Consider the following 13,252-nt stretch of genomic DNA (forward strand, 5'->3'; position numbering starts at 1 on the left):
TGTTTTTGCATGGATTCTTCTATTTCTGGCTGTTGGACCTAAAGCAAATAATTGAACCTTTCTGTGTTTCCGTTTCCTCATTATACGAATTCCTGCTTTATAGGTTTATGCTGAGGTCTGCACGAGAAATGGGGTATCTGGTCACTGGGATGTCCGATGTATGAGCTGTGCGCCTGGCACAGTCGTGCACCTGTCTCAGGGAGCACCCCTTTGCGCCTCCTTCAGGGAGGGGCTGTGCTTTTCATCCCTGTGCTCAGCTCTCTCAAGTCTTTGGCGTGATCCCGCCCAGACTCGGGGTACAGGAAGCTGAGGGAGGGCTCACAGCGCAAAGGTCAGAAGGCGGTTGGTTGAGGCCGCGTGCGGGGAAGTCTGAGGTCTCTGGACTTCGGTTACCTGGACGACTCCGGCACAAAGCCCCGAGTGGCGGGGACCGCCCGAGGCCGCTTTCTTTCCCTGGCCCTCCCGGTGATTTAGCTCCGCTCCTCTCCCCCAGGCGGTAGAAAGAGGACGCGGACGCGGTTGCCTATGGATACGCCTTCCCAAGATGCCTAGGGTGTTGTGTTCCTCTTAGCCAATCAGAGAGGCGAAGCCGCCTCGCCGTGGGCCAATAGGCTGCGAGGCCAGGCCCCGGGACGGTTAAACTGGAGGCCCGGGCGGCGGGCGGTGCGACTCGGCGGGGTGTCCGACTCGGCGGCTGCCGGCGGGGCTGGGGCGCGATCTGCTGGGGCCCTGCGGCGGCCCCGCCATGCCGGCCCGGGCGGAGGACTACGAGGTGCTGCACACCATCGGCACGGGCTCCTACGGCCGCTGCCAGAAGATCCGGAGGAAGAGCGACGGCAAGGTGAGCGCCGGGCGCGTCCGCGTCCCGGTCCCGGTCCCGGTCCCGGTCCCGGTCCCCCGGCGGTTCCGCCAGCCCGCGGCGCTGTGTGTCGATGCCGGGTCTCCAGGCGAGGGACGCTGCGTCTTTTGAGCTAAACATATACATTTCCCCCTGTCTTTTTCTATTTCCTTCCTGTTCTTCCTGCTTGGACCTGCTAAGGGCTTCCCATGGGGACAGGTAGCTGACTGCTGAACGATTTTAATTTTATTTTGTTTTAGTTAAATCTTTATTGACTGATTGGAGAGAGAGAGAGACACGGCCTTGCCGCGCTTACTTACGCACTCTTTGGTTAGTGTTTGTGTGGGCTGCGCCCAGTGGCCTTGGTGTGCTGGGAGGAGCCCAGCCCGCCGGGCACCCCGCCCCCGCTCCCGGGCTGTTTTTAGAGGAGAGTCGACGCCCGGGGCAGGGCCCCAAGGGGAACCTGGAGCTTTACGGGTCGCAGTCAAGGCTCGTTTCAGATGCCCTTTATTCGGATTATTGGTTTCATATTTCCCATGCGTGTAGGTGGACTTTATTCAGAAAGAAACAATGGAGAGGACCCTGCCTGGCTGCTGGTGGGGGGATCCGGGCTCGGGTCCTTCACCCCGGGAAAGTTCGCCGGGCTGGGGCTGGCCTGCCTCTGCCCCGCCTAGGACCACAGTTACCGCTGCCAGCCTCCCACAAAGCGCCTGAGGGGGGGGGGGGGCTGGGGGAGGCCTCATGCGCCCCACCTCCCTCTCCCCCATTGCGTTACTTTATGGGTAAAAATTAGAGGGTGGCTTTCAACAATAAAGATAAACTTTGAAAATATTGGAGGGTGGTTATGGAAGTAAACTCGGGGGTCCTTAACGTTCATTGAGCTAATTAGACGGTAATGACTGTACCATCTGTTTAATAGAGAAGTAATTTTTACAGCCTTAAACTTTAGGAGCTCTCATTCTTTGTTTTTGAGTTCCACTCATACGTTGGAAATTCTTATTTCAGGTGTTAGTTTGGAAAGAACTTGACTATGGCTCCATGACAGAAGCCGAGAAACAAATGCTTGTTTCTGAAGTGAATTTGCTTCGCGAACTGAAACATCCAAACATCGTCCGTTACTATGATAGAATTATTGACCGAACCAACACAACGCTGTACATTGTAATGGAATATTGCGAAGGAGGGGACCTGGCTAGTATAATTACAAAGGGAACCAAGGAAAGGTAAGTTAATCTTTTAAATGTAAGCTGAAAATGGGCCTGTTTTTGCTGTTTTAAGCATCCTGTTTTAGGATCAGGGACGAAGTACTTAGTAATGTGGAAGAGTGTTCTTGTATTTGGTGGGTCCACAGAACCTTAGGAAATCCCTTGTGAATCAACACCCATATTTCTTATCAAAATACGATGTTTAGCCCAGCCGGCGTGGCTCAGCGGTTGAGCATCAACCTAGGATCCAGATTGCAGTTTGATTCCCGTTCAGGGCACATGCCTGGGTTGTGGGCTTGATCCCTGGTGGGGAGGCAGGCAGGAGGCAGCCGATCAATGATTCTCTCTCATTGTTGATGTTTCTCCCTTCCTCTCTCTGAAATCAATAAAGATGTATTTTTAAAAATGTTATTAAAAATATGATGTTTATTTCCCCATTTGTACACTTTGAAAACTAGGTAAGTCATTATCCCATCTTTGTAATGGTTTTATCAGAAGTTATATACTGTATAACTGCTTTGATTTCAGACAGTACTTAGAGGAAGAGTTTGTTCTTCGAGTGATGACTCAGTTGACCCTGGCCCTAAAGGAATGTCACAGGCGAAGTGATGGTGGTCATACCGTGCTACATCGGGATCTGAAACCAGCCAATGTTTTCCTGGATGGCAAGCAAAACGTTAAGCTTGGAGACTTTGGACTGGCTAGAATATTAAACCACGATACAAGTTTTGCAAAAACTTTTGTAGGCACTCCTTATTACATGTCTCCAGTAAGTATTTCAGAATTTAGATACTTTTTAAACCTCTTAATGCTAAGCACTCAAATGCAGGAAAAGTGAATTTTTTGTTTGTGTGTTTAGTAATATCCAATAGCCAAGAATTAAGAACACTTTCATTTTTAATTTATATTTTTTCCAAATAGACCACCAGACCATTAAATTCCTCTATATCAGCAATTCAAGTCAGGCTTTTATTAAATGACTACCATGTGCTAAATTCTGGGATTACAAAGTGAAACAGGTTTTGTCTCTGGCCTCAAGAGCTGTGTTTTAAAGTGCCTTAGGTCCTGTACACCAGCTTGGACTCCTTTGGAGTGTTTGTTCAAAATGCAGAGTCCTGGGCCCCATGCCCCAGTCCAGTGAATTCAGATCTCTGGACAGGTCTTTGCACTCTGTTTTTCTTCTTCTTTCCTATTTGGACTCTGCATTCTAGCAGATTCTCTAGATGATTCTTGTGCATGGAGATTCGGGGCTCAGGAGGCTCACTCACTTCAGATAACATATTTTTACAGTGTTAACTTTTGGTATTTGTTCATTTTTGTTGCCTTCTACAAGGGAGCTGCTGAAGCTACCTACTTATCTGTTTTCTTCATTGCTGGGTATTTTGTTTACAAAATTTCTCACCATTCTAAGGAGCACTGCTATCTATATAAATTATTCTTTCTTCCTTTTTGGTTATTTCCTTGGCAGATAGCTCTCAAAATGAAATTGCTGGGTTGGGTCAAAGGCTGTGAACCGTTTATGGCTCTCTAGATTTTGCCTCATGACTTTTGAAGAGCTTGAGTCAATAAGTGATAGCACCAATGGGTTGTACATGAGATCTGAGCACATAAAGGTGCAGAGGGATTAATTTTTTTTAGCAGTTCACAAACATTTCCAGGTTTTTCTAAATCTTTTTTAGTTATGTTAACCAATCTGACTATAGTATAAAACTTTGTATTAATGATTTTGTTTTTCACTAAGATTAGACATGGCCAGAACAGTGTCATTTTCTCACTGGATCAAATTCCAAATAGAAAGCCTTTAACATAAAGGAAAATTATCCAGAAGTGGTTCTTGGAAAATTTGAAACCTGCGGGATTCTTTTGTTCCTTTCCCTCCTGCCCTTGTAATTAGATCTGTTCAGCCTTCCCTAAGGCATTGCCAGGAAATGGCATCCGACCCACCTGCTGGTCTTTAAAACACTAAGAAGCCTCCTGAAGATTTTGGTACTTGCCTCTGTGCCCTCTGTTGAGAATAAGAGCTGTGGCAGACTGTTGTTACTGAGCGTGTGGAAGAAAGACAAACAGTTAAAGTAGGAAGCGAGAATATTAGTGTGGTTTATACAGTAGACTAAGGAAAAAATATAAATGAGCAATTCAATTAGCCATTTTTTGTCGATATACATTTAAATGTGGGCTAGACGGATGTATTGGTTATTCTGGAATTTTCTCTGGTTCTTTTAAAATGGAGTTTCTAGATTCTGAATGTCAGGAGGGTAGAGGTCTCATATTCACCTTTGAATTGTCAGTGCCTCGCCTATAGTAACAATGTTTGTGAAGGAAAAAATAAATGAGTGAGTTATAGATGACAAAGTATATTAGGATAAGATCATTGCCTTTTCCCATTATAAACTTGAAGATAAAGTATACGTTTTAAAACAAAATAAACTTTTAATTCCTCCTACTTTCTTACCTTTTCCCCCATAAGGAGCAGATGAGCCGCATGTCGTACAATGAGAAGTCGGATATCTGGTCACTGGGTTGTTTGCTGTATGAGTTGTGTGCATTAATGTAAGTACGATGAGGACAGATTTCAGTCTGGGGTTTATCCTCGGGTTTGTCACCTTTCACTGGATTCAATTTGACATCCATGTGTGTATTCACATCTGAAAGAATCATGCCTTGGGTTAAAATTAAAGTAGGTGGATAGGTAAAAAAATGATTTAAAAATTAATAATATAACCCGAGGCTGGATCTTGGCTTGTCCAAGCTCCTAACTTGGTTAGATGCTTCCTTGGTAGACTGATGCTGAGCTCAAGGGGAGAGCAAATAGGTCGCGCTTGTGGGAAAGATGAAACAAAGATCTGGGGTGAGGTCTGCAGATGTGGAGGCTAAGAAAGAGCTCCAGTTCTATTTTTCTTTTCATTTTTTTCTGTTCTAAGCTATTCTGAAGAGCAGTGATTCTCAACCAGGGAGGATAAAGCAGTTTTGTCCCCCATGGGACACTTGACAATGTCTGAAGACATTTTTGGTTGTGACAGCTGGGGATAGCTACTGGCACCTAGTGGACGGAGGCCAGCGATGCTGCACATCATACTATGATGCACAGAACAGCCCTACAATAATTACATGACCCCACATGTCAGTAGTGCCAAGGCTGGGAAACAGCTATAGAAGAAAATCCCAGAAGTAGAAACATAAATACAAGTTGGAGCTTAAACTGTGCTCTTGATTTGGTTCCTAATATATTTTTACATTAATTTTTTTTTTCTTCCAGGCCTCCATTTACAGCTTTCAACCAGAAAGAATTAGCTGGGAAGATCCGAGAAGGCAAATTCAGGCGAATTCCATATCGTTACTCTGATGAATTGAATGACATTATTACAAGGATGTTAAATTTAAAGGTAAAGATAAGGTTATTTTGTCTGTTTCTATCTTCCAGTTAAGTTTTGGAGCATGTGTTCTCTCTCGTAAAGCAAGGAGGCTGAAGAAACATTAAATATATTTCCTTAGCTAAATCTACTCTGTTAACACAAGTGAAAACATGTATAAATTTGGCAGATTGCATGTCTTTGCTGGCTACCCTGTGTGCTTTCTCTGTGTCTTCTCCCACTCGCTGCCCTGCTAACAGATGGTTGGTAGCAAGAAAAGATTGCAGAGAACTTCCAAATCCTAGTTCCCCGTGTCCTTGCCTACCCCACGGTGGCAGATGGTACAGAAGAGCCCACAAATAAGACTTTATTACTCTGCCTCTGGCTCCAATTGAGAGATTAGAGACCATAGATAGGGTGTGTGTGTGTGTGTGTGTGTGTGTGTTGTGGGCGGGGGGCGGTGCGGGAAAGGTAAAGGTAGTTAAAAGGAGCAGAGGGGAAATAACTCTAAGAGCTTAAGTGGAAAAAACCTGATCAGGCTGACATAAAAGTTAAATGCTGTGGGATTACAAAGAAGGATACAGATGAAGTAATGGGATTTAAGGGCTGTGAGAGGGTGTCCTGCTTCCTGTAGTTTAGAGATGCCCTAACACAGACCCTGACAGTGCTACTGAGCACCTGCACGGGGATGGAGCCTTCTAGGTTAAAGGGGCAACAAAGGTGAGTAAAATTCTGCATTACCATTTGGACCCAGAACCTCATGAGCTAAGGCCTCTTGTGAACTTATTTTTCCAGGTGGTTAATATGCCCTGTTAATGTCACCGCTCTCTTAGGAAGCATATTCTGTTATGAAATCTGACTATGACACTGAATGTCTTTTCCCTAGGATTACCATCGACCTTCTGTTGAAGAAATTCTGGAGAACCCTTTGATTGCAGACTTGGTTGCAGAAGAGCAAAGAAGAAATCCTGAGAGAAGGGGGCGACGATCAGGAGAACCAGAGAAGTTGCAGGATTCCAGTCCTGTGTTAAGTGAGCTGAAACTAAAGGAAATACAGTTACAGGAGCGAGAGCGAGCCCTCAAAGCCAGAGAGGAAAGACTGGAGCGTAAGTCTGAATGATGGGGCGACACGAACGAGAGCTCCAGGAGGGTGGCTGTGATGAGTGTGAACATCCGTTTAAATGAATCCGTTAGGACATCCTTGCCCCGGCCGGATAGCTCAGTTTGTTGGAGCGTCATCCCAAGACACCAAGGTTGTGGGTTCGATCCCTGGTCAGGGCACAACAAGAATTAGCCAATGAATGCATAAATAAGTGGAACAACAAATCCATGTCTCTCTCTTTCTCTTCCTCTATCTCAAATCAATTAAAAATTTTTTTTTATAAAAGAACATTCTTACACATACTTGAGAAGCCAAAATGTGCTTTGTAAAATATGTAAGTCAAGCTTTCTGGCATCTTCCTGTTGAGCTCCCTCTTTCTCTGAGGTCAGCTGCTGTCATTGTATTGTTGGGCCCTAACTCTATACTTTACTATAGACTTTGTGTACTCTAATGTATATATTACACTTTACTGTTATTGTTTTCTTTCTGTTTCTTGATATATATACCCCACAGGTTTTCCATTGTAAAGGTAGATCTTGGAATTTGCTTCCTTCAGTAATAATCATTATTTCTACTTTCTGATAGGGCTGATCCAACACAGTCCAGCCTAAAATCCTACAGTGTGTAGGACTAAATATGCTCAGGCAATTCAATCATGTGAATGCAAGATATTCTAGGTTTATAAATACTCTGATGGCTATTCACTGATTAGGTGCTCGTTCATTTTTTATGGTGAAAGTCTGTCTACTCCACTAAAGTGACAGATGCTACCAGGTTTTAGGATTATGCTGGGTAGCACACCCTCGTGGCTCACCTGATTTCGCTCTGCAGCTTTAAGCCAAATGCAGACTTTATGTGTTTTCTGTTTAAATGTACTTACAAGTGTTCACTGCATTCATTAATGTTCTACCTCCTGATGACAATTGTGTGGTGCCATGAGATATGCTTTTTGTAGAGGTACAGCTGATGCTTACCTGGAGACCTCTTTCGGCAATTCTGTCAAAAGAATTCTGTTAAAAAAAGAAAGAAAACTTTCTATTGAGATTTTCCCAAATGTTTGTAATTTCATATGGCAATTGCAATCTGAACTTTCTGAATTCTGGGCCATGAATAAACACTAGCCTTTGTCACTGATCTAAAGAAGTGCCTCCTGCTTGAGTTGTGGTTTCCTCCTCTCTGTTTGGGTGCCGTCGGTCACCCAGAAGAAAGAGGGATTGTACTGTGAGGCCACGAAACGCCCGGGAAATGGACTGTGGCCCTTTTTCAGTGAAAAGCAGCGGTGGCATTAGTTTCTCGTTTTCCCAAATGAGTTACCCCCACACGACCTGACCAAGGTGGAAGCTGACTTTGCACTGGGCTTACCCAGGCCTTAGAAAGAAACCTGAGACAGCATACACGCTGACACTGACCCAGGCTGGCAGGCAGGGCGACCTGCGAAGCTTCCCCGAGCCGACCGAGCGCTGCTGGGCAGGCTGGCCTCGGTGATTCGGGAATTGTTTCGCACCCAAGGCCGCGCGCTCATTTATTTCCCTTTCTGTTCCTTTAATCCAGAGAAGGAACGTGAGCTTTGTGTTCGTGAGAGGCTGGCAGAGGACAAGGTGGCGAGGGCGGAGAGCCTGCTGAGGAACTACGGCCTGAGGGAGCCCCGGCGCCTGTCTGTGGCCAGTGGTCCAGGTTCGAGAATCCGCCCTGCAGGCGGCGCCAGTGCTGCTTCCAGGGGCCTTCGCAGCCCTTTTCACTTACAGTCTCAAATTTTCAGATGGAGTTAATTGAATATATGCATTTCAGTGGAAATAAGAATACTGCTATAGCAACGATTTGCTTACTGGGTTCAAGCAATGAGTCATAATGATTTCAGCTTCAAATTTATTTACCTTATCCAAACTATGCGTTTAGTATTTGATGTTTATTTTTAAAAATTAGGACATTTTAAAAACTGTTGTATATTTCAGATTTTTCTCTGGGTATATTTTCAAAACTCTACATTTTACCATTGCCACGTGCCCAAATAATGCATATCACACCCTTCCTGGAAAGTATGGCTGATGATGTGTGATAAGCCAACCGTAGAATAGGCTGCCCCTTTTGGATCTTTGCTAAGACCCGTTCAAATTAAAACACGTATTTGTCAAAGTTCCGTTGTTTAGAGCCTATATATGCTTTGTTTGTGTATAGACAGGGTCTCATATGTAGATCGTCGGCTTCCCAGGGCCCTGCCTTGTGTGGGTGTTGTCCCAGGCACTCTGCTCTAGTGTATGTACAGGCAGACCAGCTAACAGGTTTTCTCCATTTCACAGAAACCCTAAAACTAATTTAATCTACTCGTTAAGATTATGGAAAATGCAAAGCATTCATTCTTTCCTCTTGATTTCTTTTTGACAAGTTATTTTTTAAAGTCTTTTGTTGGTTTTCAAAATTATCTGAATTTTCCAATGAAACTTGGAGTTCTTGCAGCTTCCTCATATCATGGAGGACAGCATGTACGAAGGCTCCCATTTCCATCTTGAATAAGTTGGGAGAGAATCTGGTCACTTCAGTGAGAATGGCAGCATTTTGTAAATAGAACAGACAAAACTACTTGAGTTAGTATGAGGATTACGATAACTTTATAGTGATAAGTGGCAGGAATCAATGAAACTAGCAATGGAGGTAAATGAAACAAAGATTATATAAAACATGGGCTTCATCTCTGTTAAAATATTTTCTTTCTTTTTTCTCAATATTGCTATTTACCATTCCAGTGTTTTTGTAATCTTTATTTCAGCTTTTCTTAGACTCCACATTACCATCCATAAAGGCAAAATAGACTTGAGTCATGATTACAGTGATAGAGCGAGGAGAAATTTTTATTTGGATGAGTTTCATGCATGAAACCCATTGCGGAGAATTACCGAAGGCCCTGTTGGGCTGGCTCTTCCAGTTAAAGACTAATTTACATCTTGCTTTGAGAGTCTTTGGGCAAGGGATGAAAAGAGCCAGAGAAGGGTGAAGTGTTTCCCTTCATAGGATATGCAGTTAGGTACAGGATCTACCTGTATGCGAGTCATGGCAGGTACTTAAAATGAGCCATAGGAGTGGAGTATTCTCTGGGGCTAGGAGATAATTTAAAGTACTGAGCACAGAAAGTACTGAGTGTTTAGAGCCCTAAAATAAGCAACAGAGCAGTGGGAGTGGGCACTATTGTGAAATGAGAACAGTTGGAAGTATTCTGCCCCCGTCCTTGGCTGTAAAATTCAGACAAGAGGAAGGCATCCTAACTGTGGCCAGATCGTCACAGTGAGCAGCAGCAGCTTTTTCAAAGCGTTTGTTAGTCTATTTAATGAAATGAATTTTTTTCTTCTACTTAATGGAATACTCTTTTTTCTAAACACTTTTCTTATAAAATTATCCCACTCATGAGATTGACAGTTTGCGTAAGTATTTCTGTAGAAGTCCCTGGGAATAAAGGTGCATGTGTTTGAAACAATGGCGTTAAGGCTAAAAGCGGTCAAGTGTGCTTTGTCGCAGAAACAATGTTCCAGATAGGAAGTGGGGGGGCAGTCAGAGGGCAGCTTTTCGTTTCTCGCAGCTACTCCTCGCCTGGGCCTGGCCTTTCCTTCCCTTTGGCCTGGAGCCTGTTCCTCTATGTAGCTGGGTGGCTCCTTATTTCCTTACTTTCATCTTGTCTCTGCTCAAAAGTCACTTTGTTATGAGGCTTTGGTCACTGTGACCACCCCCAGCACTGCTGCTTCCCCTTCTCTGTCTTAGTTCTGCCACAGCACTACCCTCGGCTGTCCCTCCCGTGGGCTTGTTTACTGGACTGTGGTCTATCTCCTCCTACTAGAATAGGGCCTTTGTTTGGGCCACAATGGCCCATACAATGAGCTCGGAAATATTTGAATGTATTTCCTTTAAATGAACATAAAGGAAAAATAAAAAGGTTCTGGAATTCGGACCTGCAGGTCCCTAACCGCCAAATAGCCTGTCAGTAGCTAGTAGTGTTACCACTTCAAGTAAATTTTTTTTCATGTAAAAAGCACAGTTCGCCTTTTTCGCTATACTGTTACTTGATTTGCCTTTTCCACCCTGAATTTGCTTAGTTTCTTTTTGAAGCAAGTTTCCAGTCAGTCAGCTTTGAAGTAAGTGTTCTTGAATATTTAACGGAACGTTAAGAAAGAACTTCTGCCCTAAATACTTTGGCTCAGTGGTTAGAGCATCAGCCCACGGACTGCAGGGTCCTGGGTTTGATTCTGGCCAAGGGCACGTGCCTCAGTTGCAGGCTCCATCCCTGACCTTAGTAGGGGCGCGTGCGTGGCAACCAATTGATGTGTCTCTCTCACATCGATGTTTCTCTCTCTCCCCCTTCTACTCTCTCTGAAAAGTAATGGAAAAAATATCCTTAGGTGAGGATTAAAAAAAAAAGAAAGAGCTTCTGCCCTTATACTTTTCTGGAAGCAGCGTGTTCCAGGTAGAATGGCACTTGTTTTCAAGAATAGGGATAAATGATACTGATTTCCAGAAGTTTCATATTGTGGCCCGTAATCCCCATGCATTTAACCTTAAGAGAAAAGTTGATTGTTAAGGGAATAAAACCTGTGTTCCTTGAATGTATTTGGCACATTCCAGGATTATTTTTTCAGTAAAAGCCTGATGGAATTCTTACCACCTGCAGGCTCCTCACCTCCCAGAGAAACTAAGATAGGTTCCAGATTTCAAATGTGAACTGAAAGGGAATATTTTGCTAAGTGTGATAAACCTGTTTAGTTAACTCAGACCCTTTTTCTTTTTTTTCCTGAAGAACTTCTCAATCTCCCATCCTCTTTAATAAAGAAGAAAGTTCATTTCAGCGGAGAGAGTAAGGAGAACGTCATGAGGAGTGAGAACTCTGAGAGTCCGCTCACCTCCAAAGCCAAGTGCAAAGACTTGAAGAAGAGGCTTCATGCTGCCCAGCTGCGCGCTCAGGCCCTGTCCGACCTGGAGAAAAATTACCAGCTGAAAAGCAGACAGATCCTGGGCATGCGCTAGCCCAGCAAGAGACCCAGCTGTGTGTGGATTCACTGCGCCAGCCCCTTAAAAGATTGATATTCAACTGCCGCAGTTTGATATACCTGGTTCCGTGAGCCATGCCTTTCTGTACAGTAAGCGTGATATTTTGGAATTGCCTTTGCTGTTCTTCAGCAATAATTGTACAAAATGCCGATACCTTTAATTTTTTTATTTTTTAAAAGAACACTTTATAGAAAGACTGTCACTTTCTTGGTTGTGCTTTTAATCCTGTGTATGATTACTACTGGAACATAAAATATTCTAAATATTGGATGGAAATAATGTCAGGAAAAAAATATTTACCCACTTACTGAGGAGTTTTAAATGACTGAGTGGTGTGCTTACAGTTGTCATGTCTAGATTTAAAACTTAAAGTCTGAAGTTTTAAATATTCTAGAGCGTGGAAAACCTAATTGAATCCAAACTGGTCACTAATACCTTGACATCCTGCTTACAGGATGCCACTTATCAATATCCCATTGCTCTGTAGTGCAAATCTGTCACCTTTTGTGAAAATCCGGCACTGTGATGTCTATATTATTTTTTCCCTTTTTATTCTATCTAACTGTATATAGCTGGCTGTCATTTGCTCATCTCTTTCTCACTAAATAAAAGAATTCTTTAGTTTTCCTATATTTGTGTCTCTTGCATTGGTTGTGTTTCTGATTCATAGGCACTGAAGGGTAGGGAAGAGAGCCCGCCTCTGATGCTCACAGAAGCTGCAGTGGCACTTTGCTACCCATCTCATTAGTCCATCTACACCAGGGGACATTTGCAATGTCTGGAGACATTTTAAATGGTAGTGATAGCGGGGAGGGTACTATTGAATCTAGTGGGTAGAGGCCAGGGATGCTGCTAAACATTCTACAATGCACAGGACACCCCCCCACAGCAAAACGTCAGTAGTGCCCTGGTTGAAAAACCTGATCTAAGCTAAAATTTGTTGGAATAGACCTCACCCTTGAAGGAAACTTACTTTTAAAAAGTTTTTTAAATTGATTTTTAGAGAAGGAGGGAGGAGAGAGAAACATCGATGCAAGATCGAAACATCGATTGGTTGCCTCCTGCACACCCCTTACCTGGGATCGAGTCCACAATCCGGGCATGTGCCCTGACTGACTGGAACTCAAACTGGCAACCTTTTCTTGCACAGGATGACACTCAGCCAACTGAGCCACATGAGCAAGGGCCTTACTTTGGTTTTGATGATTTTTTAAGTCTGACTTTTAATCTGAATTAGCAGTCCTTACTGTGCCTGTCACATTTTTCATGGGATGTTTTCCTAGCCGTGCTAATCCTTTTAGCTTAATGAAATAAGACCAAGTTATGAAGGGTTAATAATAAATGTGAAGAAATAGCTCCTTTATTAGTTATTACAGGTTTACTACCCAATTGGTAATATAGTTCCATAAAGACAACTGATATTATCCAAACAATCAGAAACTCATTACTGTCCTTTATGGTATACCCACAGGTTAATCTTAATGACCCTTTTGATATAAATGTTGAGTATAATTTGTGGGGCCCCATACAAAATAAAAATGTGGGGCTCCTTGTTCAAAGTGCAGGGAACAAGTAGCATTAAAGGTACACAGAGAGCCTTGTCCTTTCTTCCAAGGTCTCTGTTTATTGTGGTGGTGTTTGCTATTTAATGTTCTAACTATAAAGCAAAAATAGAATTTTGAATTATTAGCATGAAGTTTACTATTCATCTTTTATGTTGTGCGATGCC

The 13,252-nt window shown here is 43.5% G+C and overlaps 1 protein-coding gene across 2 annotated transcripts; it reads left to right on the forward strand.

Annotated features, from left to right (window-relative positions):
• Positions 1-640: 640 nt before the first annotated feature.
• Positions 641-12,154, forward strand: NEK2 (NIMA related kinase 2). Of its 2 annotated transcripts, none has more exons than XM_081120281.1 (8): positions 641-841; positions 1,844-2,061; positions 2,572-2,812; positions 4,511-4,593; positions 5,300-5,426; positions 6,280-6,499; positions 8,047-8,169; positions 11,273-12,154. In XM_081120281.1, the coding sequence occupies exons 1-8, from the start codon at positions 746-748 to the stop codon at positions 11,497-11,499; spliced, it is 1,335 nt and encodes a 444-aa protein (XP_080976407.1). In that variant the 5' UTR covers positions 641-745; the 3' UTR covers positions 11,500-12,154. The 2 variants fall into 2 exon arrangements, with proteins under 2 accessions (XP_080976407.1, XP_080976406.1); XM_081120280.1 differs by lacking the exon at positions 641-841 and adding an exon at positions 1,275-1,380.
• Positions 12,155-13,252: the final 1,098 nt, after the last annotated feature.

Source organism: Miniopterus schreibersii, assembly GCF_964146895.1.
Source record: "Miniopterus schreibersii genome assembly, chromosome: 19".
Taxonomy (NCBI): domain Eukaryota; kingdom Metazoa; phylum Chordata; class Mammalia; order Chiroptera; family Miniopteridae; genus Miniopterus; species Miniopterus schreibersii.

Coding starts and splice junctions, on each gene's coding strand:
- NEK2 (XM_081120281.1), top strand. CDS start 746: ATGCCGGCCCGGGCGGAGGACTACGAGGTGCTGCACACCATCGGCACG. Junction 842..1,843: donor GGAGGAAGAGCGACGGCAAG/GTGAGCGCCGGG, acceptor TTCTTATTTCAG/GTGTTAGTTTGGAAAGAACT. Junction 2,062..2,571: donor ACAAAGGGAACCAAGGAAAG/GTAAGTTAATCT, acceptor CTTTGATTTCAG/ACAGTACTTAGAGGAAGAGT.